The following is a 25701-nucleotide window of genomic DNA, read 5'->3' as shown; positions in this document are numbered from 1 at the left end:
ATACCAACGAGCTTCAGTTAAAATGACTCCTTTTGACCTTGGAATGTGTCAAACCTATCATGCAAACATGTTCTCACTCAAACAGACAGTAACCACAATAATCCACATCAACAATGAAGGAGGCAAATGGTCGATGACATCCCTCTGGCTGACCCACCAGCAGTCAACTTGGTCATATTTCCCAGGTTAGCTTTGCTTCATCCGCTTCACTTGCCTGGCCACTGCAATCAAGTAGCCAATGCACGTTCCAGTCATCCGATTTTTCAGGGAAATTGGAGATCAGAGGTAGTTCAGATTATAGGAGACATGCATGGCTGAGCCAAGATGGACCTGTTTGCAGATGCTCATTCAACACGCTGCCCTCTCTGGTTTGTGATGCGTAGTTGAAAATAAGTAGACACCGAAATTACACGTTTTCACTTCGTCACAGGTGTTCGTATAAATTTAGCTATTATTATTATTACTATTATTATTATTATTGACTGTCAGAATTTCCTTCCTTAATTATATATCTATGCTGTAGTCATAACTTTCTATTCTTTGCACTTAAAACTCATCTTTCAGTCATATTTTATTACATTTTAATGTCATTTTCAAAAGGCAGTAAAGCACTAATTACAGTTGTAATGTCTGACATTTTATAGAACTGAAATACCACAGCTCAAAGGTAATTGGTTTGTACTGCCATATTTTTTCTTTAATTAAAGGATGTCGGTCATAAAAAAGGAAGCTAGCCTATGCAGGATTATGCCCCCTGAGAGCAGCTGATGGTCATACACTATATTGCTGAAAGTATTTGCTCGTCTGCCTGCACATGCATATGAAATTGAGCGACATCCCATTCTTAATCCATAGGGTTTGATATGATGTCGGCCCACCCTTTGCAGCTATAACAGCTTCAACTCTTCTGGGAAGGCTTTCCACAAGGGTTAGGAGTGTGTTCATGGGAATTGTTGACCATTCTTCCAGAAGCACATTTGTGAGGTCAGACACTGATGTTGGTCGAGAAGGCCTGGCTCACAGTCTCCGCTCTAATTAATCCCAAAGGTGAATTTCAAAGATGTTCTCATAAATTTAGTCTACAAATTGTTGCAGGAGGATGGTAGTTGTGTTGAAACAAGCACCTGTTGATTAACTTTCCAAGACAGTTACTCAACAGGATGCCCAGCATGAGATTAGAATTGCGCTATAATGACTCGAATCTCTGATCGTTGGCTTAGACCAGTACAATATGCAGCTACGTGTCAACAGTAATGTAAAGTCAGGTTTATTACACTCATTTTTTCTGTAATCCTGCAGAGCCTTTTTGCATCTAAGGGATCCTTAATTTCTGCCATGCAACATGCTGCTCTGAGAAGCTTGGGGCTTTGTCAGCGCTCTCAGGAGCCACCACCCTCCCAGTGTAAAAGAGAGATATTTGTTGTATTGTTGTGTGGCTGCTAGTGTAGTTGGTTTATTTGTAGTCAAATGCATCTGTGGAGGGCAGGCTTTGGTACGAGTTTGTCCAGTGGTTTCATGTCGAGATGGGCGATGAGCTGGGCATTTCTTGCTGTCTGTTACAGTGCCTTTTTGAAAATGAAAGAGCATTTCCAAGTCACGCCATGTTGTCCGTGTCTTCGTATGTTTATGTTTAAGCCATAACAATTCTCTTCTTGGATTTGCATTTTGTAAACATCGTGTGAAAAGCATATGTAAAAACATTTCACGCATAACAAAGGTTTTTTTTCTGAATGTGGTGAGAAAAACCAATTACATTAAATTACGTTTACCATTTAGTACCACTGTAATGACTCTCACATTACACTAGGGGGCTTTTTATCTCACTCCCACATGCCACCGTCATGAAAGCCAAGCCAGTGACTTGAAAATCTCACAGTATGTTACACATGCGACTTTAACAGCTGCTCCTCAGGGGTTACATCCACATCTATTAGCTAATGTTCAAGGACAGCAGCAGGCCCACCACAAAAAAATGACACTATTATTTCAGTTATTTTGATTCTTAATCTTTTTTCTTCTTTTTTTTTTTTCAAACCAAAAGTACACTTAATTATAGTGTAACAAACCCTGTAGAGCCTTTCAGAGATTCTAAATGACTTTACTGAAAACAGATACACGGGGAGGCCTTATATAATCCTCTGACCACAAAAAGCATGTAGTTTAATGCAAACCTTGTGCCTTACCACAGTACACAAAAATACACATAAATGTGCACCAGCAGAACAAACTGATCAGTCCCAGTTATTGTCTTATGTACCACCATGTTTGGCTTTAGTTTTTATTAAATTTCTTTACTTGTGCAGACTGTTTCCAATGATGTAGCCAAGCCTGAGAAATATTTTCAGAGTGTGACTGCAGATGTAGAAAATACACTCAAGTAGTTTTGCAGTAAACAAGTTATTTGCTCTTATTTATACATTTAGTTGAACCCCACATTAACCATTACGACAGTAACTGTACTTTTACATAAGTATGAATTTGTAGTACTCTAACACGAATGGCTAAAATGCAACTGAGAAAAAAACTGATTCCATTACTTGAGTAGAAGTAAAAGTAATAATTTGAATATACTCGAGAGCAAAACCATCAACATTTTACTTCAGTAAATGTAACTACTTACTACCCACCTTTGGAACCAACACGGGACATGAACTCTAAAAGAATCCTGCAGAAGAGGAAGGAGAGACCTGGTTCACTGACATCACAGCACTGTAATTGGAAGCACGCCACACAAGCCTCAGAAACAAGTAAACATTTAATCATATGAAAACAGTCTTTCATAAAACTTTTAACCACCATCAAAAACAATATCAGTACAATGAAAGGAATAACTTACAGGGGAAGACAGAACATTAAGATATAAAAGATTACAATGAGAAAGTACTGTACATGACAATTTACTGTACAATGATTTTTCAACAAATGAAAGAAACAGGGAAGCAATATATGCCTAGCACAATACCTCACACTAATGTGTAGCAGATAAACACTCCTCCAAAGCAGTTAATCCCATAAGCCACCTGCAGAGGCATTAAATGCCTCACACGTTCCAACTTGTGTAGACCCTCATCCTCAAAGAGGCCATTCCAAAATTGTTAATGTCACATTCTCAAGGGCTGGAGGTCAGGGAACCGGCCCTGTGACCGGAAGGTCGCCAGTTCGATCCCCAGAGCTGACTGAGGTGTCCTTGAGCAAGACACCTAACCCCCAACTGCTCCCCGGGTGCTGTGGATAGGGCTGCCCACCGCTCTGGGCAAGTGTGCTCATTGCCCCCTAGTGTGTCTGTGCGCTCACTAGTGTGTATGTGGTGTTTCACTTCGCGGAGCTGAAATTTCCCCATTGTGGGACTAATAAGGGTCACTTAATATTAATATTGCTACACCCAGCACTGTTTATGTGCTATTTTAGTTTCATTCAAACTAACAATGTAATGCTCACATAAAGGCAACGTTCAGGATCTACATGACACATTCTCCAGTAACATATCCTCTGTTACCTATACATGTTAAAAATGTATCCTACTGTAAAGTTTTATCCTTAAATGTTTAATCCTGAGTGGGCGTGAGCTCACAAAGCATATTCCTGACCAAGTTTCAGCTTCACAGAACAAACGCAGCCATGTGTGGATTGATTGAGGGCAGTGCCACCAATTTTTTGAAATCTTTGTATAATTCAATCAATAAGACGGAAACAAAGTCATTCAGAGTGGTTCGGCATGAAACGCTCCATTCTAGAGAAACCGACTGAATTTTTCACAGTCATGGTAATAGGAACCAGACGTCCGAAGCATTTAATGCGTCTAAAAACTCCCTTGCATAAAAGATGTTACATGAAAGGATAAATACATGATGCCCGAGAAATTGTTTGTTTTGCCTAGAATTTTTTTCATACACTATATAACGCTAAACAGTTTCCCCAGATTTACCACTACTTACATGATGTAAGTTTCACAGTCATTCTGAGATAAGATTTTCACTTGTAGTTTGACAACAATTTCATGGGGGAGACAAACATGTGGACCATTGTACAGTAGGATAGTGCCCAAAAAAGATAAAACTCCCCTGGTTTCTATCAGCATTCTGTTTCTCTACAATGCACCATTTCACATCAAACCACCCTAAATTACAAACCCAGTTCCAAAAAAGTTAGGACACTATGAGAAATGCAAATTTGACCTGTATTTGAATGAAAACAGTACAGTTGAAATATGGATTGGAACACGTTCCAACAAAGTTAAGACAGGGCCAATTTAAGAAGATTTAAGACAAAAAATAAAACAATCTAGAACATGTCATGCTTGTGTTTAAAAGAAAAAGTGCTTTAAGAGAGAGAGAGAAAAAAAAAAAGTGTCAAGGCTCATCATTCTGATTAAAATGTCTCAGAAAAAAAAAACCCAACAGTTTAACAAGAACGCTCCTCAGCAAGTGACAAGGATTTTAGGTATTTCAACCTCTTCAGTGCATAACACTAAAAAATTTGAGGAATTCAGATAAAGCTCTTACACAGTGTGTAAGAATGTATAGAACCCTTGATCCCCCAGATGGCACTGCTTTAAAAACCAACATGTTTCTTTGATGGATATCAACATAGAGGCTCGGAAAAACTTTGACAAATCATTGTGGTTAAATACTGACTGTTGCTGCATCCACAAATGCAAGTTAGAACTGGAATATGTACAGCAGGAGTCATTTGTGAACAGAGTCCAGAAACGCTGCCAACTTCTCTGGGCTTGAGCTCATCTGAAATGCACAGTGGAAATGTCTATTGTGATCTGATGAGTTAATCTTTCAGACTGTTTATGGAAATAATATGTCGTGTTCTCTAGACTGAAGAAGGAAAGAACCATCCAGATTGCTACCAGTACAGAGTTAAAAAGTCAGGGTCTGTCATGTATGGGTAGAAGGTATTAGTCGGTAATCTGCAAATGTACCATTAATGCTGAGCACATTCTGGACCAACATATGCTGTCTTTTCAGGGATGTCCATGCTTATTTCAAGATGTCAACACCATGGCACATTCTGCACATTACAACAGCAGGGCTGCGTAATCAGATGCAATCATCAATCCGATCATGGAATCAGTGCAGGTGCTAGACTGGCCTGCCTGCAGTCCTGAATCGCCTCCCATTGGAAATGTGTGCAAAATACAAAATGAATGCCCCATATGGTTGCACAGCTGAAGGAAATTACAATTTCACACAGTGTCTCTTCAGTCCCCAAAAGATTATTAAGTGCTGTTAAAAGGTGATGCAAAAGTAGAAAAAGCCTCCTGTTCCAACTTTTTAAAAACATGTTGCCATCATCAAATTTGATAATGAATGTTGTTTTTTTGTAAATACACAAAGTATTTTTTGTACCATTTTCAACTTTATATCAATTGAATTGACTAATTACTGCTTTCTGTTGTCATTGGCATGTCACATACTGTCCCAACTATTTTGGAACTGGGTTTGTATGTTAGTTACATCTTAATTAAAATATGTACACATTTTGAAAAATCCACTTTAACACCTTCTGTTAACCCTCGTTTAGAGACACAAGCTAGGATTAATCCTGCACGTGTATGTACGTGATGTTGGTGAGTGGATTGTTTCTCAAAGAAGAAAAAATAAATCTCAAGCAGACGTAAAAGTTATTTCTAAAAGGAAAAAGCAATACTGTTGCCACTGCCCACATTTGCTTATTAGGTTTATGTTGTTGATATCTATGTATTATGATTTGCTTCCTACATTTTCAGCGTGATTTATGCCACAAATGTTTCAAAGGGGCCCGACTCCGTCAGAAAGCCGTCCCTGATTGGTCAGAAGCTCAGCCTTGATTGGTCCAAGAGCTGTTTATGACCTGAACTCCCAAACTTAACATGCCCTGGAGCAGGTTAGGAGTGCAGCATAACAGGCTATGGTGAGAGCAGTGTTATAAAAGTGACTCCAGAGACAGAAAATCTACGGTTAGATTAAGTTAAGCAAATTAGCTGGCTAAGCCATAAATTTTGCATCATGAGACAGACCCCTGGTTTCACATTTAAACAGTGTGGAGTTCTGGATGGATCTCGACTCCTACTGAAATTCTTAAAGCCGTGCTCTTTGGCCAGAGCTTGCTTACAAACGTAAAATCGGTCCATTAGCATGGTCCTGCATGAAGAAAAAGAGTTCAATGTGTATCAAGTTGAATGTGTGCTCTAATTTAAAAAAAATGTACATACATACACACATACATACAGATAAATTGTAGTTTGCACAGGGCAGCTAAACAAACTAGCTTTTTCCAGCACAATGGTTTAAAATTTTTGCAAATAAAAACACAATGAACTTTTCTTAAATGAGCAAATAAATACTGAACCCTCCTATTAAAAAAAAAAACACCAAGATGTGCAGTACACTATACATGTGCAAGTTGTATTAACTGTATTTGGTAATGAAAGTTGTCTCACTCCAATGTCCTCTGTATTTCATATTACACTAAAACATTATACAACAGCCACTTGTCACACCTTTTAAAATAACCAAAATGACGTTCTTGCCACTGAATAAATACACATCAAGTTATGGTGAAGGAATCTGCTCAGCAACGATGTACTAGCTCTAGGGATTAAGGCTTTCAGTGAGTCCAGTGTCTTCAAGTCAGAATTCAATTTTAAAAACCTGCTGTTGCATCAACTTTTAGTTGTTTTTTTCCTTTAAAAACAAAATCTACACTTTCATCGGTCACTTGGTTTTGCACTCAGTGTGGTGGTTTACAATTCCAGCTGAAGGTGGTTAAGGTGGTTTGTGCTATTCCTTAGATTGACCAGTTTGTCATGGCAGCAAATGGGTGAAGTCTATAGCATGTAAAGCATATAATGGCAGAATGTTCCAGTATCTTTTTCCATGCGTTTCAGCGACTCCTTTTGCTGCTCAAGATGTTGAAGTACAATTACAGAAGTTCAGCCACTTCCCTGGAAACCGTAAAAGGCATTAATCACAGCCTTTCAGGGACGTTCAGCTCAGGACTTTCATAGAAACATCCTATTCTACTACATATGGCAGAACAGTAGGATCATAATGACCTTGGTGCTTTGAACACCTTTTACTGTGTCATTTGTCATTTCAGCTCACTTTGTGAATTGTGACGAGTTTCCCAACATCAGGGGACTGAAAAATTCCTTCCTTTAATCAAAAAGGATCTGCTTAATGCTACGTGCTTGGCTTTTCTGACATAAGAGATTTCCTACCAGCTCTCCTTTTTGTCTCCACCACATTCACACCTTGAACCTGATCGTGGCTGTGCAGGGGAACTGCTGCCTCTTGTCTTCCAGTTGACTGGCATGGGTCTGAAGTAGTGGTGGTGGAAGAAACGGAACAATCCTGCGTGTCTGAGCAGCTCCCACCTGTGGAGGTATAAGGTATTACAAGTGAGGATATACTACCTATTCTAGCTGACTCAGGCATACGTGTGGAAAAACTCATTCTCTGATTGGCTGCTGCTGCTTGTTTCTGGGTTAAGAATACCTTCTGAATCTGAAATCACTGGTCCTCGGCTTCTAGAAACCGTGTCTTCTGGGTGTGTGCTAGAGGTGGTCAGACTGGGACTCTGCTCTGGCTCTTTGTCTCGAGAGAGTTTGCAGTTTGGTGGGGCCGGGCTTTGAGACTCTGAGTCAGACCAACTTAATCGACGTTTCTGAAAAAGAAAAAAAACGATGGCATGGTTCAGGAGGAAATGTGGCCAAAAATGTTAAACAATGGAAAGCACCTACCCTTTAACCTTAGGGGACATGGTGAGTGTCTTTAGTTCGTCTTCATTAAAAACATGTTCTGGGTTTGACGATGTTTGTATGATCTTACGTAATGACGTGCGGTTGTTTACTTACAAGGATGATTATCGTCATTTAAAGCTATACTATGCATGTTTGGGGGATTTGGAGTCCTTTCTGGTAGAAATGTGTAACTGCATGCAGGAAAACATCAGACTCCTTTCTCTAGCAGATGAGTCCAATGATTGCAAGAGTGTTGAAAGAGTCATCCTCATCAGAATAATGTTGATTTGGCATTTGAGACCTAAACATCAAGTCTATTAATATTAATATCTTAATATTTTTATTCCCTTTCACAGCGTAACTCACAGCTCTGCACGAATGCCACATAAACACCTAGAAGACTCTATGAGTAGGTTATATTAAGCAGGATTATAATTTCATTTAAAAGTCAAAATTCTCGCCTTCCTGTAATATTTGATCAAAATGTAATGACTTTTGCTGTCTGCAAAACATGTTCTGAGGTCGGATTATATCAGCGTGCTCCAGCTTGTGGGGAACAACATTAAGCAATAATAGGTTTAATTTCTCTCGCTTACCACTCCCACCAACCATAGTGCAAAAAAATGCAGAACTGGGAGAGACCTTTCCTAATAACGTTTCACTTGTGTCATGTGGAATGTGTCATGAAACAAAAATGCATTGTGATTTCTGATTCACATTTTCACATATTATTATACCAGGTAAAAATGACAATTAATTTGGTGATTTTATGACTCAATAACAGAAATCAATACACAAGTTGGGACAAATTGGGATATTCAATTGAATACACTACAAAGACGAGATATTTAATGTTCAAATGGATGAACTTTATTGTTTTTTGCAAATATTCACTCATTTTGTATTTGATGCCTGCAACACGTTCCAAAGAAGTTGGGACAGGGGCAACAAAAGACTGGGAAAGTTGAGGAATGCTCAAAAAACACCTGTTTGGAACATTCCACAGGAGAACAGGTTAATTAGAAATTAGGTTAATTAGGTGAGTTTCATAATTGGGTATAAAGGGAGCATTCCTGAATGGCTCAGTCGTTCACAAGCAAGGATGGGGTGAGGTTCACCACTTTGTGAACAACTGCGTGTTCAAATAGTCCAACAGTTTAAGAACAACGTTTCTCAACGTGCAATTGCAAGGAATTTAGGGATTTCATCATCTACAGTCCATAATATCATCAAATGAGAAATCTCTGCAAGGCAGAAAACCCAACATTGAATGCCCGTGACCTTCGATCCCTCAGGCGGCACTGCATTAAAAACCGACATCATTCTGTAACGGATATTCCCACATGGGCTCAGGAACACTTCAGAAAACCACTGTCAGTGAACACAGATCGTCGCTCCATCTACAAGTGCAAGTTAAAACTCTGCCATGCAAAGCGAAAGCCATATATCAACAAGACCCAATCAACGAGCTCATCTGGGATGGACTGACACAAAGTGGAAAAGTGTCCTGTGGTCTGACGAGTCCACATTTCAAATTGTTTTTGGAAATCATGGACGTCGTGTCCTCCGGGCCAAAGAGGAAAAGGACTGTCCGGATTGTTATCAGCACAAAGTTCACAAGCCAGCATCTCTGATGGTGTGGGGGTGTGTTAGGGCCCATGGCGTGGGTAACTTGCACATCTGTGAAGGAACTGGACTGTTGAGCAACTGAAGTTGTACATCAAGCAAGAATGGGAAAGAATTCCACCTACAAAGCTTCAGCAATTAGTGTCCTCAGTTCCCAAACGCTCATTGAGTGTTGTTAAAAGGAAAGGCGATGTAACAGTGGTAAACATGCCCCTGTCCCAACTTCTTTGGAACGTGTTGCAGGCATCAAATTCAAAATAAGTGAATATTTGCAAAAAACAATAAAGTTTATCAATTTGAACATTAAATATCTCGTCTTTGTAGTGTATTCAATTGAATATAGGTTGAAAAGAATTTGCAAATCATCGTCTTCTGTTTTTATTTATGTTTTACACAACGTCCCAACTTCATTGGAATTGGGGTTTATTGGTTTAAACTAAACAGCCTTGGCATACAGGACCGCTTGTTGGCAAGTCTGTGGAAAAATTGGATCGGCCACTGTGAGCTTGCAACCAGATACAAACATTCTGTGCCACTGAAAATTGTGTTTTATTATCAGAACACAAGTACATAATGTTACATTAATTTGTACTTGTGTAATATTGTACACAAGTACATTAAGCACTCCTTGTAAGTCGCTCTGGATAAGAGCGTCTGCTAAATGCTGTAAATGTACATTTTATAACACTAACCAAAACATCACTATAAATAAGTACCAAGGGTCAATATTGTATTGCAAAACAACAGCCTGTAAGAATAACCAAATGTGTAATATGCAACTTCGTTGCCCATTTATCTCCTCTGTATAAGTTTTATGGTGTTATTCATCCAGTAACAAAAATCTGGGATAGTCAATGCAGGTATTCATTTCCTTAGAAATACACGAAACCCTAAACATAACTTTTCAAACTGCTGCTCACTTACATTCAGCTGCCCTACAATATTGTTTGGTATAATGTCGCAACTGCAAAACTGTGTGTACGTGACATGGCACACACCCATGACTGGCCAGCACCAGTCTGATCAACAGAAGAGAGTACATAAACCACCCCACCGACCCAGAGAGCGGGGCTAATTGTGCTCTTTTGGACTCTGGGGCTTTGTATATAGATATTTGACCAAAACAAGCTAAGCAGGTATGGCAGTGCGTAACAAGCACAACAGAACTATGTCTAAAGATACTAAAACTCAAAAAGTAGGAAAAAAGCCTGTTAGGTAGCATCTTACAATGCTTCAAAGCTGAGAGGGTGAAGGAACTTGAAGCTACAGATGTTCTAAATGACTTCTAAATAGAAGCGTCCCATCGCACGAATCCCATAAACTGCTTTCTTCTAAGCTACAGAAACAGCAGAGCCTTCAGACAGTCAGACTGGCAGGCATTTAAGATGCGACTAACACAGACGAAAACCTGTTATAAAAGGTCTGCGGACGGGAGCGGGACAAACCGTTGTTTTCCCAAATGTTTTTCATGTATTTCACTTGCAAGGGCCTCTCATTGTAATTGCAGATTCTCCTAGCATCTCTTAGTAAATCACTGTTGTCAGAAGAATGCATCTCCAAAATGGTAACTTTACAAGAAACAAAAAACTACTCCAAGTCCATTAAACCAACCTCCCATTCATCTTAAAGTCTAAATGTCAGATGTGTCAAGTATGTCATTTACCTTCACTAATCACGATGGATTTGTGAATTGGTGTACATTAGCTTCAGAGGCCCCAAGATCAGAATGAGCGTTTCCTAAAACCATAAGTGAGGACTCACTGGAGCTTAAGTCTGGTGCCAGCAGCCGCAGTAATTCCAGCTCCAAAAGCATATATTAAAGTTGCTGCAGTTAAAAAGTTTGTAGTTGGATCTTGGAAGTGGGCTGACAGATGCCCTTAGCTGGGCGTCTATACCCGGGATCTGGAACATTTACTTAGAAAATGCTACAGTGTTCAAAGACCGCCATCTTCACGCCTGAATAACTGAGCTAGGAATTATGGAACAGGACCCATAATGGAATTGGACCCGCAGGTGGGGACCCTTTGGAGGGCAAGCCTGGTGCCAGCAGCCGTGGCAATTCCAGCGCCAGCAGCATATATTAAAGTAAGTTACTGCAGTTTGTAGCTTGTGGTTGGACTGCCCTTGGCTGGATGTCCATGTCCAGGGTCTACATTAGCCTCCTAGCTCCAGTGTAAAACTAAAGCTGCACAAAACAGGTCTTGGTTTACTGACTACATATGTGGTAAGAAGACAACGTGTGGACTTTATACATGTGGAGCAAGAGTAGACAATGCCTCAGTAAGTTTAAGCTAAGCTAAGCACACTTGCAAGAAGTGGCCTAATTGCAATAATGCTGTGCACAAAATCGGCCTAAACTGCCTCAATTTTCTAAGAAGACATTTTTGCTGAAAAACAAACTAGCTTTCCTATCCCAGCTAAAAGTCAAAGCAGACTCCTTCTAGACCAAGATTACATTCCAAGCATGTCCAAGTAAATCATTTACCCTGCAGACAGCTGAAAAACCACATCATTAACTAGACATTCTTCTCCGTGTGAGTCCAGCATGGGAGATCTACTGGCTGCCGTCAGTGAAGCAATTCACATCCAAATAGGTCTAGTATAAAATGACATGTATTACATGTTGTAATCCAAACATTATGTTAAAGCACATCTTTCCAGATGTTTCTGCACTGCTGGCCTTTGTGCAACCATAGATGTACTAAAAAGGCATTTCTAGAATTGTAGTGTTATGCTTCGTTTAATTAAGCAATAGTGCTATCAAATGCTAATTAAAATGTAAGTTACCTTATATTCATGTGTACTTAATATAACAGGTGAAAGTCTATGGAAATGAAAATGCAGTCTGGTCAAATGTATTTTCAGTGGCATTGAGTGCAGTATATGCAATTGTCTCTGTCTCTTTCATGCAATTTCAAATGTTTTATTAGACAAGGTAAATGCATATAAGGTAATGTACATCTTAATTATCATTTAATATCACTATTCCATGATTACATGAAGCATAACACTGCAAGTCTACAAATGCATTTTAATTTAAATCAAGCTATTTATAAACATATATGTGAATGAATGATCAACAATAGTATACCTAAGGGTACCTAAATTAAAATGGCCATGCTGTCACCTACACAACATATTACATACAGAAAATGAATCAGCAACTGAAGAGTAAAGACTAAAATGCACACAGACTAATACAATACACACCGTTTTTAGGCACCCAAGTACATAGTTTAAACCATTTATCTCAGCAATGTGTTTTCGCCAGTAAAAACACTACAAATCAATACAAAAGATGCAACTTGACGCAAACACAGTTAATGTCTTGGTTTCAAGAAAGAAGCTGATATCCTGTGAACTATTTTGAAGAACAAAGCTTGATTCCTTAGATGTCCCCAGCCATCACATGGATTTGTTCAATCCCATCAAGAGCACTCTGGATTCTATGAGGAGAGACACACTGGCATACAGAAAATCCTTCCTTTTGTATTAAAATTATCTGTATTTATTGTAATGTGTTTTTCTGAGCAAATAATCACTTACCACCCAGAAAAATTGCCTCCACAGGCTCCCTGAGAGCCCTGTGAAGCACCACTGCATCTTTTCAAACTCCCACTAATGCAATATCATTGGACAGCTGAACACACTCCGAGGAAAGTGCCAACTGCCAGTTCTGTTAGCTGTTCTGCCTGCGCTGGCTAGCATCAAGCTGGGTCATGAGAGGAGAGGGAGGCCATCCTACCCCCATCAGAGAGCGAGGTCAATTGTGCGCTCTTGGACTCCTGTCCACTAATGGCTGTAGCATCATCAGGGAGATCAACTGCCTTTTAATTGTACTTTTCTCAGATGCCTAAACATTTGCAAAGTACTTTCATTAATTCAAAGCATCTTCTCAAAGTACAAACCTATCAAAACTCAACCACATATAACTGAATAAACTAGTTACTTCTCAACTGTAACCTTTGAATTAACACTCAATTGTCAATATCTCCAGTGTCTGAATGGTTATGACTATGTTTTACCTTCACGGGCAGCTGGTTCTGATGCCAGCGTGGTTGTGTGCTGGCAGTGGAGCTTTGGGACAGTGGGGTGGAATTTGGGTTGCAGGATACCACCTGAGGAAACCAAACCTTTAACATCATCTCCAGCTGCAGAAGGGTGCGCAGATACTTCTCCCTGTGTGTGTATGAAGGGGGATTGGAGATTAGGTACAACAGCTACTCCATACCCTTGTTCGAAGCTTCTTTTCTTTAAAAGATTTTCGCTAAAATGCTGCAGCAAAAAATAAGGAATCATACCCTAGATGAGGTTTTTGCAGAATCCCAGCAATCCTTTGCAATCTGTCCATGGCAACGCTTTGCTGGAATGTGCTCAGACCTGTCAATGAGACGGATGTCATCATTCTAAGGAAATAATTAGAAGTTAATTTTTTCAAATAGCTTCATTTACAATGAAAATATATTTGTCCCCTCCTGATTTCTTCCGTATTGGCAAATTTGTCAGACTTGAAGCACAGCAGTGACTTGTTCGGGAAGAACCCAGACGAATATTTATGGAAATTCAAGCCCGACTTGCCTCAGATAAAGTCACCATTAGAAAGAAACTGACCAAAAATTTTATTCATGGGAGAGTTGTAAGGCAACAACTACTGACCAAGACGAACATCGCATTCTACAATAAGAACACCACACCAACAATTAAACATGGTGGTGGTAGTGTGATGTTCTGGGGCTGCTTTGCTGATTCTGGGCCTGGATGACCTGCCATAACTAAAAGAGCCATGACTACTGCTCTGTACCAGAAAATTCTACAGGAGAACATCCCGTCCTCAGTTTGTGATCTGCAGCTGAAGCACAATTGGGTTATGCAGCAAGACAATGATTTAAAAGAACAAGAGCAAGTCCACCTCCGAAAGACTGAAGTGAAATAAAAAAATTCTGGAGTGGCCTAGTCAAAGTCCTGATTTGAAATCCAATGAGAAAAAGACAGATCTACAGTTGTAGGAAGCATTTGTTTGCAGGTGTTGCTGCTAAAGATGGCACATTTTCAATCAAGTTATTACGTTTTGGGGCACTTTTTCATTTGCATGACGCAGGTGTTTCAAAACTTTTTTCTTCAATGAGTGAAATGATCATTTAAAAACTTTTGTTTCCCTTCATGTTTAATATTTCCTTGTGTTTCCTCTTACACTACATTTTGTATGAAAATCTGAAACCAGTCAATGTAACATATAGGTTAAATAATAGGATATCAGGAGGAGCAAATACTTTTTCACAACACTGTCATTTCCATAGATCCTGTTAAACACAGGCACTTACCTTTGTCATATCTCCCCGTTTTCAATCCATTCAGGAGATCCAGGAGTGGCCTAACATAACCACTTAGCTCTGCACACTGAAAGCAAGAGAGATAACTAGCATGATGAGCTGCCATTAAGAGAGAGATCAAAGCCTTTCAGAATCTATCGTGTGCACCAAAATCGCACAAACCTTTACTTTAGACTTGTGGAAGGTGTGGGAAATTATTCTAATGTAAACATATGCTATCGACATATATTGAACATCAACAACTATTTTTGAAGATCACAATTTTTGTAGTAGTGGTGTCTTCCTTGGCACTGGTTGTGGTGTCGCATAAGAACAGGCCTCATTCACCAATATTTTCCTAAGTTTTTCTTACATTTATTCTTGAGAAAGGTCTTCAAAAAAATCTGTCAGATTCATGACGTGTTTTTCAGTGACAGAACTGTTCACAACCTTTGTGCTCCTGAAAGTGTGTAGATTCTGTTCTTAAGAACAAATCCCAAATGAGAAAACATGGGCGATTGTCAGGATCTTCGTGAAAGAGGCCCATTGATTTATAGCTTTAGCAGTTTTGATGAAGAACAAAACCTTTCTTAACTGTAATGTACAGTCGTGGCCAAAACATTTGAGAATGGCACAAATTTTGGTTTTCACAAAGTTTGCTGCCTCAGTTTTTTAGAACCTTTATATAATAAAGTATAATGAAGTACAATTATAGGCATTTCATACGTGGGTTAACTTTTTATTGACAAATACATCCAGTTTAAGCAAAGACTTGATATTTACAGTGTTGACCCTTCTTCTTTAAGACTTCTGCAGTTCGCCTCGGTCAGCTGGATATCAGCTTCTGGCCAAAATCTTGAATGATGGCGACCCATTCTTGCCTAATCAGTGCTTGGAGTTGATCACAGTTTCTGGGTTTTTGTTTGTCCACCCTGTTTTTGAGGCTTGACCACAGGTTCTCAACGGGATTGAGATTCTGGGAGTTTCCTGGCCACGGACCCAAAATTTCAATGTTTTCTTCACCAAGCCACTTTTGCTTTGTGATATGGTGCTCAATCATACTGGAAAAAGCATTGTTCATCTCCAAATTGCTCCTGGATCATTGGGAAAAGGTGCTCTTGGAGGATGTGTCTCATGGCAGTGTTCTTAGGCAAAATTGAGCATTCCTACTCCCCCGGATGAGAAGCAACCCCACACATGAATGGTCTCAGGATGCTTCACCATTGGCATGACACAGGACTCATGTTAGCTCTCACCTTTTCTTCTCTGGACAATCATTTTTCCAGATGTCCCAAACAGTCTGAAGGGAGCTTCATCACAGAAAATAACTTTACTCCAGTCCTCCGCAGTCCAATCCCTGTACTTCCTGCAGAATGTCAGTCTGTCCTTGATGTTTTTCTGAAATGGCTTCTTTGCTGTGCTTTTTGACACCAAGCCATCCTCCAAAAGCCTTCATCTCACTGCACGTTCAGATGCACCCACACCTGCCCTCTGCCATTCCTGAGCAAGCTCTGCACTGGTGATGACCCGATCTTGCTGAATGAGGAATAATATCAAAAAAACATCCTCCGAGAGCAGCTTCTCCCAGCGACCCAGGAGCAATTTGGAGATGAACAATGCTTTTTCCAGCATGATTGAGCACCATGTCACAAAGCAAAAGTGGCTTGGTGAACAAAACATGGACATTTTGGGTCCGTGACCAGGAAACTCCTCAGATCTCAATCCCATTGAGAACCTGTGGTCAAGCCTCAAAAAGAGGGTGGACAAACAAAAACCCAGAAACTGATCAACTCCAAGCACTGATTAGGTAAGAGTGGGTCACCATTGTTCAAGATTTTGGCCAGAAGCTGATATCCAGCAGGCCGAGGCGAACTGCAGAAGTCTTAAAGAAGAAGGGTCAACACTGTAAATATCAAGTCTTTGCTTAAACTGGATGTATTTGTCAATAAAAAGTTAAAACACATTTGAAATGCTTATAACTGTACTTCATTATACCATATAAACATCTGACAAAAGGTTCTAAAAAATCTGAGGCAGCAAACTTTGTGAAAACCAAAATTTGTGCCATTCTTAAAACTTTTGGCCACGACTGTATGTTATTTGCTTGGTGCTTCATATTGTTTTAGAAGAACAGTGATATAAAAGATAAATAAACAGTAGATTTCCATCACAGAAATGTGCCTTCTTGTCTAGTTAAAGGGGAATTCCACTCATTTTTCCAAGGTCATCTAAAAGACCTCAAAAGTACTTAAGCTCCCTGACTGATGGTTATTACCTGAAAATGCTATAATTATGTGGCCTCATGTCAAAGATATTGCTTTATGATAGTTGAGATGCCATTTTGGCCAAAGACAATTTAAAATAAATAAATAAATAAATAAATCGTGGCAGGGAGGCACAAGCAGGGTGTTGTAAAGCAAAATATTCCCCAAAACAAACTTATTTTATAAGATTTACCCCCACGTTACCATTATCAACGTTACATATTAAAACTCAGAAGTCACATACAGGCATAGGGGTGGTTTTGGACCAGAAATAAAATGGCTATATTTGTGTTGTAGACACTGCAAACTGATTCTGAGCACCACCACTGTAAAGAAATCAGTCGGCTTCTCTACAATGAATCATTTCACAAACCACTCTGAATGACTGTTTACATTTCAACAACTTGGCTATGCAGAACGTTTGAAGAATCATGTGGAATTTCCCTTTCATGTATACTCTAAACAAAGCAAGTTATGTCAGACCTGTAAGATATATTAGAGTAGAACAGCAGTAGAACAGCAGTACTCAGGAAGCGCTTGCTCATTAACTTTACTAACGCAAACTTAAACATCACCTAATATCATGATAATCTTCAAAAGAAACCCTGGTATTGAATTATATCAAGACTGCTCAGTACTAATGGAAGGGTGACTTGATGACTCACTTTGCGAGAAAAGGCCAAGTCTCCCTCTGTCGGAGCCCTAGGAGCCGATACTGAGGTCAGACCAGCATATGCTGGGGATCTGTGGCAGAGCCCCGTCTGGTCGCTCTCAACTGTGGAACCTCGCTGATCTCCACAGCCTGAACGTGGCTCAGGACTCTGTGGGAGCTCTGTGGTGAAGGGTGCAGGGCTGGGCTTGCCCAAACCAGCCTCAACCACTCCCTCTGAAGAGGCCTCGGATGAGGAGTCGTCCTCCGTCTGGTCACTCTCACTGAACACCAAGCGTGTGGTGGAAGAGAGGGCGGCTTTCGATGGCCATTCGGAGGAACTGCCAAGTGACTGCATCACTGAAGACACAGGAGTGCACATAGAAAGGTGATAAGATGGAGTTAGTCACATGTTGACAGAGGCATATTGATTCAAGCAAAAGAAGCGAGATTAGACAGGAAACAGGCTGGAATAACAGAAGTGTGAGTGTGGAGCATAGCATAAGCAGTGACAAGGAATATGTTCAGATTTTCCTGGAAAAAAGGAGGAAACACCATGAGAACGCAAAAGGACATCAATGCACAGTTTAGAAAACAAGGGGAGCACAAAAGCGCCCGAGACTGGGATTAGCAGGAAGACAGAGCTACCTGAACGCTGTTTTTTCTCTCTTTGCGCGACTCCATTCAGACACAATGAGAAAAGTGCACTCATGTTTCTCAGTAAACTCATATTTCAGGCAGCTTATAAGAGCAGCACAGTGCACACCACACAAAAGGACTAAGGAATACAGTTGTCTGACCTTCAGGGCTTTGAGATCAGCACTTCGTATTTATGCCCATCGCCAATCTATGACACCAGACTTGGCAGTGTTCTACGGTTCAGGAGGTGGAACTGGGATTTTCCATCGTGGAATAACTGGGTGAAATGGGATCATTCGGTAATCTGCAAGGCCATAAGGCTGAGAGCGAAACTGCAGATGTCACTAGGAAGCGCTTGAGAGACACTACCTGAATCTCACCGACGACACAGTGCTCAGGTTTGTTTCTGAGCTCATCCAAATTTGCATTAGTTCTGATTAGTAACGATGAATTAGCAATCATATGTAAACTAATTTACATATGATTTGCATATAACTGCTTTGGCCGAGTCTTGGTTAGAGGGGGGAGACACTCGCAGGTTCTCTCACCCCACCATTCTCTCTCTGTCTCACTCTCTCCAGACCTTTAGCCTGCTCGTTTTCTGTAAGCTTTTCTCTTCACTAGGCCTTTAGACGTTAGATTACACGTTTGTGACCTGTTAAGATGATTTTTCTCTGTTTTTAAACATTTTTGAGTATTTTTTTCCTGTTTTATGTTCCTTTAAACCTAATAAAGCACGTTTCTATTCACATTTATAATCTTTTCTGCCCTTTAAAGTCGTTATATGGTTCTCTATGTTCAGCGTTTGGGGCATGCCACGTCCTAAACGTGCACGGGTGCTTCTCATGTGTGTCTGTGTGTTCATCACAGTCCTGCTGCGGTAAACCAGCCAACAAAACACCGCGGTAAGCGTGCGAACTCGTCTCAGACGCACTGGGTCAAAAGGTCACACCAGCAGCGACATAAACCACACTGCCCAGTCCCGAAGAGCCGCCCGACGGAAACTACTGAACCAGCGCTTTCACCTCTAAACCGAGCAGGGAGCTGAAACTGCCGCTCAGAGCTCAGACTCAGCGGTCACGAGTGAAACAAGCCACGCTAAAGCTAAAAACATAAGGAGCGCGTCTGTTTCTGGAAGACTGACCTAACCAGACCAGACAGACCGACTGAGCTCGCTGCTCCAGGCTGCACGACCCAGCAGGCACGGCTGGCTCCCACAGCCCCGTGTTTGTGTTGGTTGGTGCCCGTATTTCACAGGCGACAGTCAAACAACACTTCGGCTGAAACATGGAACTAAAACGGGCCGCGAAGAAGCGGCTTCCTCTCCACACTGACCGAGTGCGTGAACCGCCCGAGAGGCAAGAGCGGTGGGGCGGCTCGGAGCGGCCAGCGGTGTTTGTCTAAGATTCAGGCGCTCTTACAGACGAGGCTTGGCGACACCAGGTTAGCCCGCCCGGCCGGTGGGGTGCGGAGACTCGCTGTCACTGTGGAGGTGAACGTGGTTTTCCAGGGGTGGTGCTGCTGAGGCGGTTTTCCTCACCTTGTGTTTTTCTCGCGGTGAAGACCCTCCGGCTGAACAACTGAAGCTCCGCGGTCGTTTCCTCCGTTCGAGTCGCAGCTCCTCTGTCGCTTTTACCGATCGGAGAGCTCACCGCCCCGTCTCCGAAGTCCAGTCGCTTCTGTTTCTCTGGTGCTGATTTGAGCTTCCTCCTCTCCTTCCCTTTTTTCTCCAAGCGCTTCACTTTCCAGCGAGGGACGGCATGTGCGTCTCTACACGTGCCCCGCTTGTGTGAGAGCCACGACGAGCGCCCATTGGCTGCGCTGCGCGGGCGAGCGCGCTCATTTGACTCTGATCCGACCAATCAGCGTCCGACCGGCCCAGGATAGGTCGGTGACATGTGTTTGTAAGCCACAGTCCTCGCACGTGGCACTCGTGTGGAAGGACGACTACTACAGCATGGAGGGAATGGACTCTCTCTGCCCCCTCTCTCTCTCTCTCTCTCTCTCTCTCTCTCTCTCTTTTAGTGTAATCTATCTGTCTCTCTCTCTCTCTCTCTCTCTCTCTCTCTATCTCTCTCTCTCTCTCACCCTCCCCTCTCTCTCGCCGTATTATCTTCCATTTTCCTACACGAGGATCAGAGCGTGTAGGGTCATGTAAGAAAACATTTGTCCTTTTCAGTCACCAGTGAAACATTAGACTAAATAACATGTTGATGTTCAGGTTTTAACGCTGGGAATGTTTAACAGGACGTGAAATCACAGCTTTCACAGCAAAGGTACCAACAACTGTAATAATTCCCTTTTTCCATAACCAATTTCCATCCCCTCTTTATTCCTCAGTACAGGCTTTAAAGCTGAGATATGTAAACCTCTGTCCTGATTGGCTGCCCTGCTTGGACGCAGGAAGTAGGGGGTGCTGAGGGGGTTGCAGCAACCCCAGGTTTCAGGACTGCAAACACAGCAAAACTAATGCAGAGATCTGACCTTTGTAGTAATTTGTGCACAGCCAAGACTCGTGTGTGCTTGTTTTGGAGAAGTTAGTATTTTTCTGTTTTTATTTAAAACCTGCAGTAGCTGCACTGTTTAATGTAAATGTTCATTACAGTGAGCTGAATGGCTTCCTGCAATAACAGGCGCTTGGGGCCATGCTGCGAAAACACGCCAGTTTGAGGTTTAATTAGAGAAAGTATAACGATAGAGGCCGGTTCGGACCCTCAAAACGGCCTAATGCTCTTTTTAAACTTTTAAGAAATCATCAAATGTAATACTGACGTTTTATAAGCTAACATGGGTTCTCTCCCACTCACAGTGTGACTGTGGGCGTGACACACCACATGTCAACAATCAAAGTGTGTCCAGAATGAGAGAGCAGTGGGATGATGAACGGCAGCAGTCTGATGTATCAGTCATATATACGTTGTTGTCTCTCGCCTCAAAATAGTGCAGTATGCCACATTATGTTTGATTATACAGAAATTTAACTGGAATAAGGCAAATAATTTTACACGAGGTCATCGTTCATGTTCTGTAAAAGCTGCTTAAAATTTCAGTGACCCAATCTAAAAAACACCTTCCCTCATACCTGCTGCCCTGTGCTCAACACAGTCTTGGCTGAATCATCTGATGCTTTCAAATGATCTTGCTTTTTTCATAAAAAATAAGTTTTCCATCAGGAGGCACCGCATGAACGCCCTTCAAAGCTCGATGATGAAGTCGGGCGTACTTACTTTTTTGGTGCACCACGAATTGGCTGAGTTGTGACGTCAACGCTGTTTTCGTCATTAAGATTAAGTGACCCTTATTAGTCCCACAACAGGGAAATTTCACCTCCACATTTAACCCATCCGTGAAGTGAAACACCACATACACGCTAGTGAGCGCACACACACTAGGGGGCAGTGAGCACACTTGCCCAGAGTGGTGGGCAGCCCAATCCGCAGCACCCGTGGAGCAGTTGGGGGTTAGGTGTCTTGCTCAAGGACACCTCAGTCACGCGCTGTCGGCTCTGGGGATCAAACCGGCGACCTTCCGGTCACGAGGCTGGGTCCCTAACCTCCAGCCCATGACTGCCCCAACATGGTTAAGAATAGAAGCAAACAGCCCGATAAAGAAAAGCCGTCAGATAAATGCTAAAGTACATTCTAAACACAGTTAACCCACATTTTATTTCTGCTTTGTGTGTGCTCAGTGTGTACGATTTCACCCCATGAAAGTGAAATGTTTGGTGAACAAGTTCCTCCTGGAACAAAATGTCTGGCCCACTTGCACCTGAAAGCAGTAACTCCTTGTACCTTTGGTGGGAATGAGCAGATCGATGTAAATGCTAGATATGGTCACACCACTAATACAGGTTTAATGTCAAATTCTCACACAAGACATTTATTTTACATTTACAGCATTTGGCTGACGCTCTTATCCAGAGCGATTTACAATTTGATTATTTTACACAAGTAGGCGTAGGCAGTGTTAGGAATCTTGCCCAAGGACTCTTATTGGTATAGTGTAGGGTGCTTACCCAGGTGGGGGATTGAACCCTAGTCTACAGCGTAGAAGGCAGAGGTGTTACCCACTACACTACACCAACCACCAACCAATACGTTAGTAGTCACTCATTTGTTTTGCACAAATCTGTCTTAAAACGTCTCGCAACCCACAGCATTCAGCTACACAGTGAAATTTTAAAGTCTGAATGGTCTCAATGAAGATGTGGATGCGGTTTTGAGTGGTTTGAGGGTTTTGAGGATGCCCTTTTTTGGGTGACTGATGACTTCTAGTGGTTGTTGTTAGTGTTAGTTCCCAGTTCTAAATTAAACAGTTTTTCACCAAATCATTCCTCTAAGCCTAAATGGAGGGCTGCCCATGAGGACTCTTCCTTACCTCTTCTCTTATTATCTTATTACTAGCTTATTATCTGGTTAACAAAACACCCCTGTGAACAGAGACTCTGATAGTTGATAATTGTTTTCAGGCCATGAGAGCAGGCAATGAGCTAAATGGCTGCTGAACTGGTTGGACAATAAACATCAAGGCTGCATAGGATTTCTATGGTGGAACTGCTTGTTATTCATTTAGGAGTGTGAATCTGAAACGAGTAACAATGCTCTCAGTGTTAATTATGCAGTTTACAAATGACTCTCAATGTTTTAGCACATTTACTCCAATAACATTGTAGTAATTCAGAAAAACCCGACCTACTGTTTCGCCAGACATCCGCGGAGTGGGGACTATGCAAGTGTGAAGGCCGCGGTGCTGCAGCTCATTCAAACCGAGCAAAGTCTGGAGTGACTTGGTCATTCAAGGCCATTGGATCTGACTTCCGTCTTCTGTCCACATGCTCCACTGACTTAAAGCATCAGTCATGCGGCAGCCGTGCCCTACAATTCCCCACACTTATTCTGCATCTTCCATGCAGACACGACATCCTGTAGATGACCTGGCAACATCTGTAGGAGGTCCTGTCTGTATATGAATCACTGAATCTAAGGACTAAAGTATTAAGGTCCCCATGGTGTTTATTTATCTGTGAATGAAAAGCTTCTCTAGGTCACTCCGGTGGGCCCAAATGGGCATGATGGGGGGGCTCCTCCACTTGACCTGACGGCAAAACGTGCTGCCCTGCTGCAGAGTCAGTGTTCATGGATGCACATGGGCTGTTTTAATTTATCAATGTCTTAGTTTTTTAGTAAATGTATGCTTCAGAAATTCATGCCTGCTGCACATTCAGAAAAGTTAGGACAGGGCATTTAAGACACAAATTACAATCAACATTTCTGAACGAGCAATTGCTATCTTCGGTATTTCATGCTACAGTAATGGAGATCACCACATGGCCTCGAAAATACTTTGACAAACATCATTTGTAAAGACTGTACTATGCACAGTGGAAGTTATATGTAAACAATATCAAGAAGCGCCGCTACGGAATACATGTGTGTGAATGAGAGGGAGGCAGGTGGAAAGGTGAAGATGCAAGGAGTAGAGGTCGTAAAGGTGGATGACTTTGAATATCTTGGGTCAACCATCCAGAGCAATGGACAGTGTAGAAAAGAGGTGAAGAAGAGGGTGCAGGCAGGATGGAGTGGGTGGAGACGGGTGTCAGGGCTGATGTGTGACAGAAGGATTGCAGCAAGAGTGAAAGGGAAGGTTTACAGACAGTAGTGCGTCCTGCTATGATGTTTGGTTTGGAGACTGTGGCTCTGTCTAAAAGACAGGAGGCTGAGCTGGAGGTGGTGGAGATGAAGATACTGAGATTTTCGTTGGGAGTGACAAGGATGGGCAAGTTTAGAAATGAACAGATCAGAGGGACAGTGAAGGTGGAGCAGTTTGGAGATAAAGACAGAGAGGCCAGGTTGAGATGGTTTGGACATGTGTTGAGGAGGAATAGTGGATATATTGGGCAAAGAATGTTGGAGATGGAGCTGCCGGGTAGAAGGAGAAGAGGTAGACCTCAGAGAAGGTTTATGGATGTAGTGAAGGTGGACATGGAGATGGTTGGTGTAAAAGTAGAGGAGGCAGTGGATAGGGCAAGATGGCGGCAGATGATCGGTTGTGGCGACCCCTAAAGGGAGCAGCCGAAAGAAGAAGAAGATCAAGAAGCGCCGCTGACTTCTTCTCTTGGCCCAAGCTCCTCTGAAATGGACTGATGCACAGTGGAAATGTGTATGATGGTCTGATGAGTCAGCTACTTAGTTTAATGAAATAATATAACATCATGTTCTCCATGTCCGCCTTGCCCGTTGCATACAGGGATTTCTCCAGAATCTCTAAACCTTCTGATGTTGTTACGTACTGTAGATGGTGGGATGTCCAAAGTCTTCGCAATTTTACGTTGAGGGACATTTTTCAGTTTTTCGCAGATTGGTGAACCTCTGCCCATCTTTGCTTCTGAGAGACTCTGCCTCTCTAAAATGAAAACTAAAATAAAATGAAACAAAAATACAACCTACCCTAAACCAGTGCTTCTCAATATTAATTCTACTGACCCTTAAACATGTACACACACGTTTGAAGGCATGGAAGTCTTAACCATCAGACTTCCCTTTATAAGAAGCACTGGGACAACAGATTACTGGGATCACTTTAGAATGAGACTACCCTTATAAAACATGTATAAATGGTTTTACATGATTTATTAGTGGTTATTACTTAGGTCATAAACATCTTTCATTCATTAATAAGCAAAAAGGGCAACAGTGATCTGTTGTTTGCCTAATAGTGAACCCACATTCATTTAATTAAACCTCAGGTCTTGCTGGTTACTGATCTTACTTTGTCTTCTTCACCCGTCAGCATTAAACCAGTCAGCTTTATCAGGTATTCATAGTTATCCTTTTATATGAATGTGTTCTAATAGATTATTGATGATTTTAAGGTATTTATGAGCTAATTAATAACCATAAAGGTGTTTCTGTCTGCAGAACTGCCACTCACCAAAATGTTTTTTCTTTATTGCACCATTCTCTGTTGGGAGACTTGACCAGCCCATCTGGCACCATCATTCAATGGCCAGATCACCTTTTCCCCCCATTCTGACAGTTGTAAACATTACCTGAAGCTGCTGACCTGTATCTGAATGGTTATGCGCACATACATGATTGGCTGATTAGATAAACAACAAGTAGGTGTACATTTTAATAAAGTGCTTGTTGTGGATGTGCAGTGTCCAAGACTTGTTTGACATACAAAGGAAAATATTTTTTTCAGTAATGGAGGTTTTTTTTTTTAAATACTTTTACCACTTGAATGGTTTGGTGACCACAAAATTGGCCAGCATCAGTCACTTTGAGTTTTCTGTAACTCTTTACTTAAAACAGTTTAAAACTTAAAACAGCGCATTGTGTTTACAGTGTACACACCTTTACTCTTTATACCCATTACTTGTCCCCATGGGGGTAAGCTTTTCACCTCAGATCGAAGACAGCTAACCCAGAGAAACCGTAGAGAGAGTTTTCACTTTATTTTTTTTGGATATGTTGTTTTTGT

General features: G+C 41.4%; 1 protein-coding gene across 2 annotated transcripts; it reads right to left on the bottom strand.

The window, feature by feature from the left end:
• Positions 1-2686: 2686 nt before the first annotated feature.
• Positions 2687-20140, bottom strand: ciarta (circadian associated repressor of transcription a). 2 transcript variants are annotated; one of them, XM_017715353.2, is made up of 8 exons: positions 19760-20139; positions 17597-17940; positions 14680-14755; positions 13660-13738; positions 13384-13537; positions 7488-7656; positions 7211-7366; positions 2687-2709 (listed from the first exon to the last, which is right to left on the bottom strand). In XM_017715353.2, the coding sequence occupies exons 2-8, from the start codon at positions 17936-17938 to the stop codon at positions 2702-2704; spliced, it is 984 nt and encodes a 327-aa protein (XP_017570842.1). In that variant the 5' UTR covers positions 17939-17940; positions 19760-20139; the 3' UTR covers positions 2687-2701. The 2 variants fall into 2 exon arrangements, with proteins under 2 accessions (XP_017570842.1, XP_017570841.2); XM_017715352.2 differs by lacking the exon at positions 2687-2709 and adding an exon at positions 4160-6934 and having other exon boundaries at positions 19760-20140.
• Positions 20141-25701: the final 5561 nt, after the last annotated feature.

Source organism: Pygocentrus nattereri, chromosome 1 (assembly GCF_015220715.1).
Source record: "Pygocentrus nattereri isolate fPygNat1 chromosome 1, fPygNat1.pri, whole genome shotgun sequence".
NCBI lineage: Eukaryota > Metazoa > Chordata > Actinopteri > Characiformes > Serrasalmidae > Pygocentrus > Pygocentrus nattereri.
This window is presented reverse-complemented; position numbering and strand designations above follow the sequence as displayed.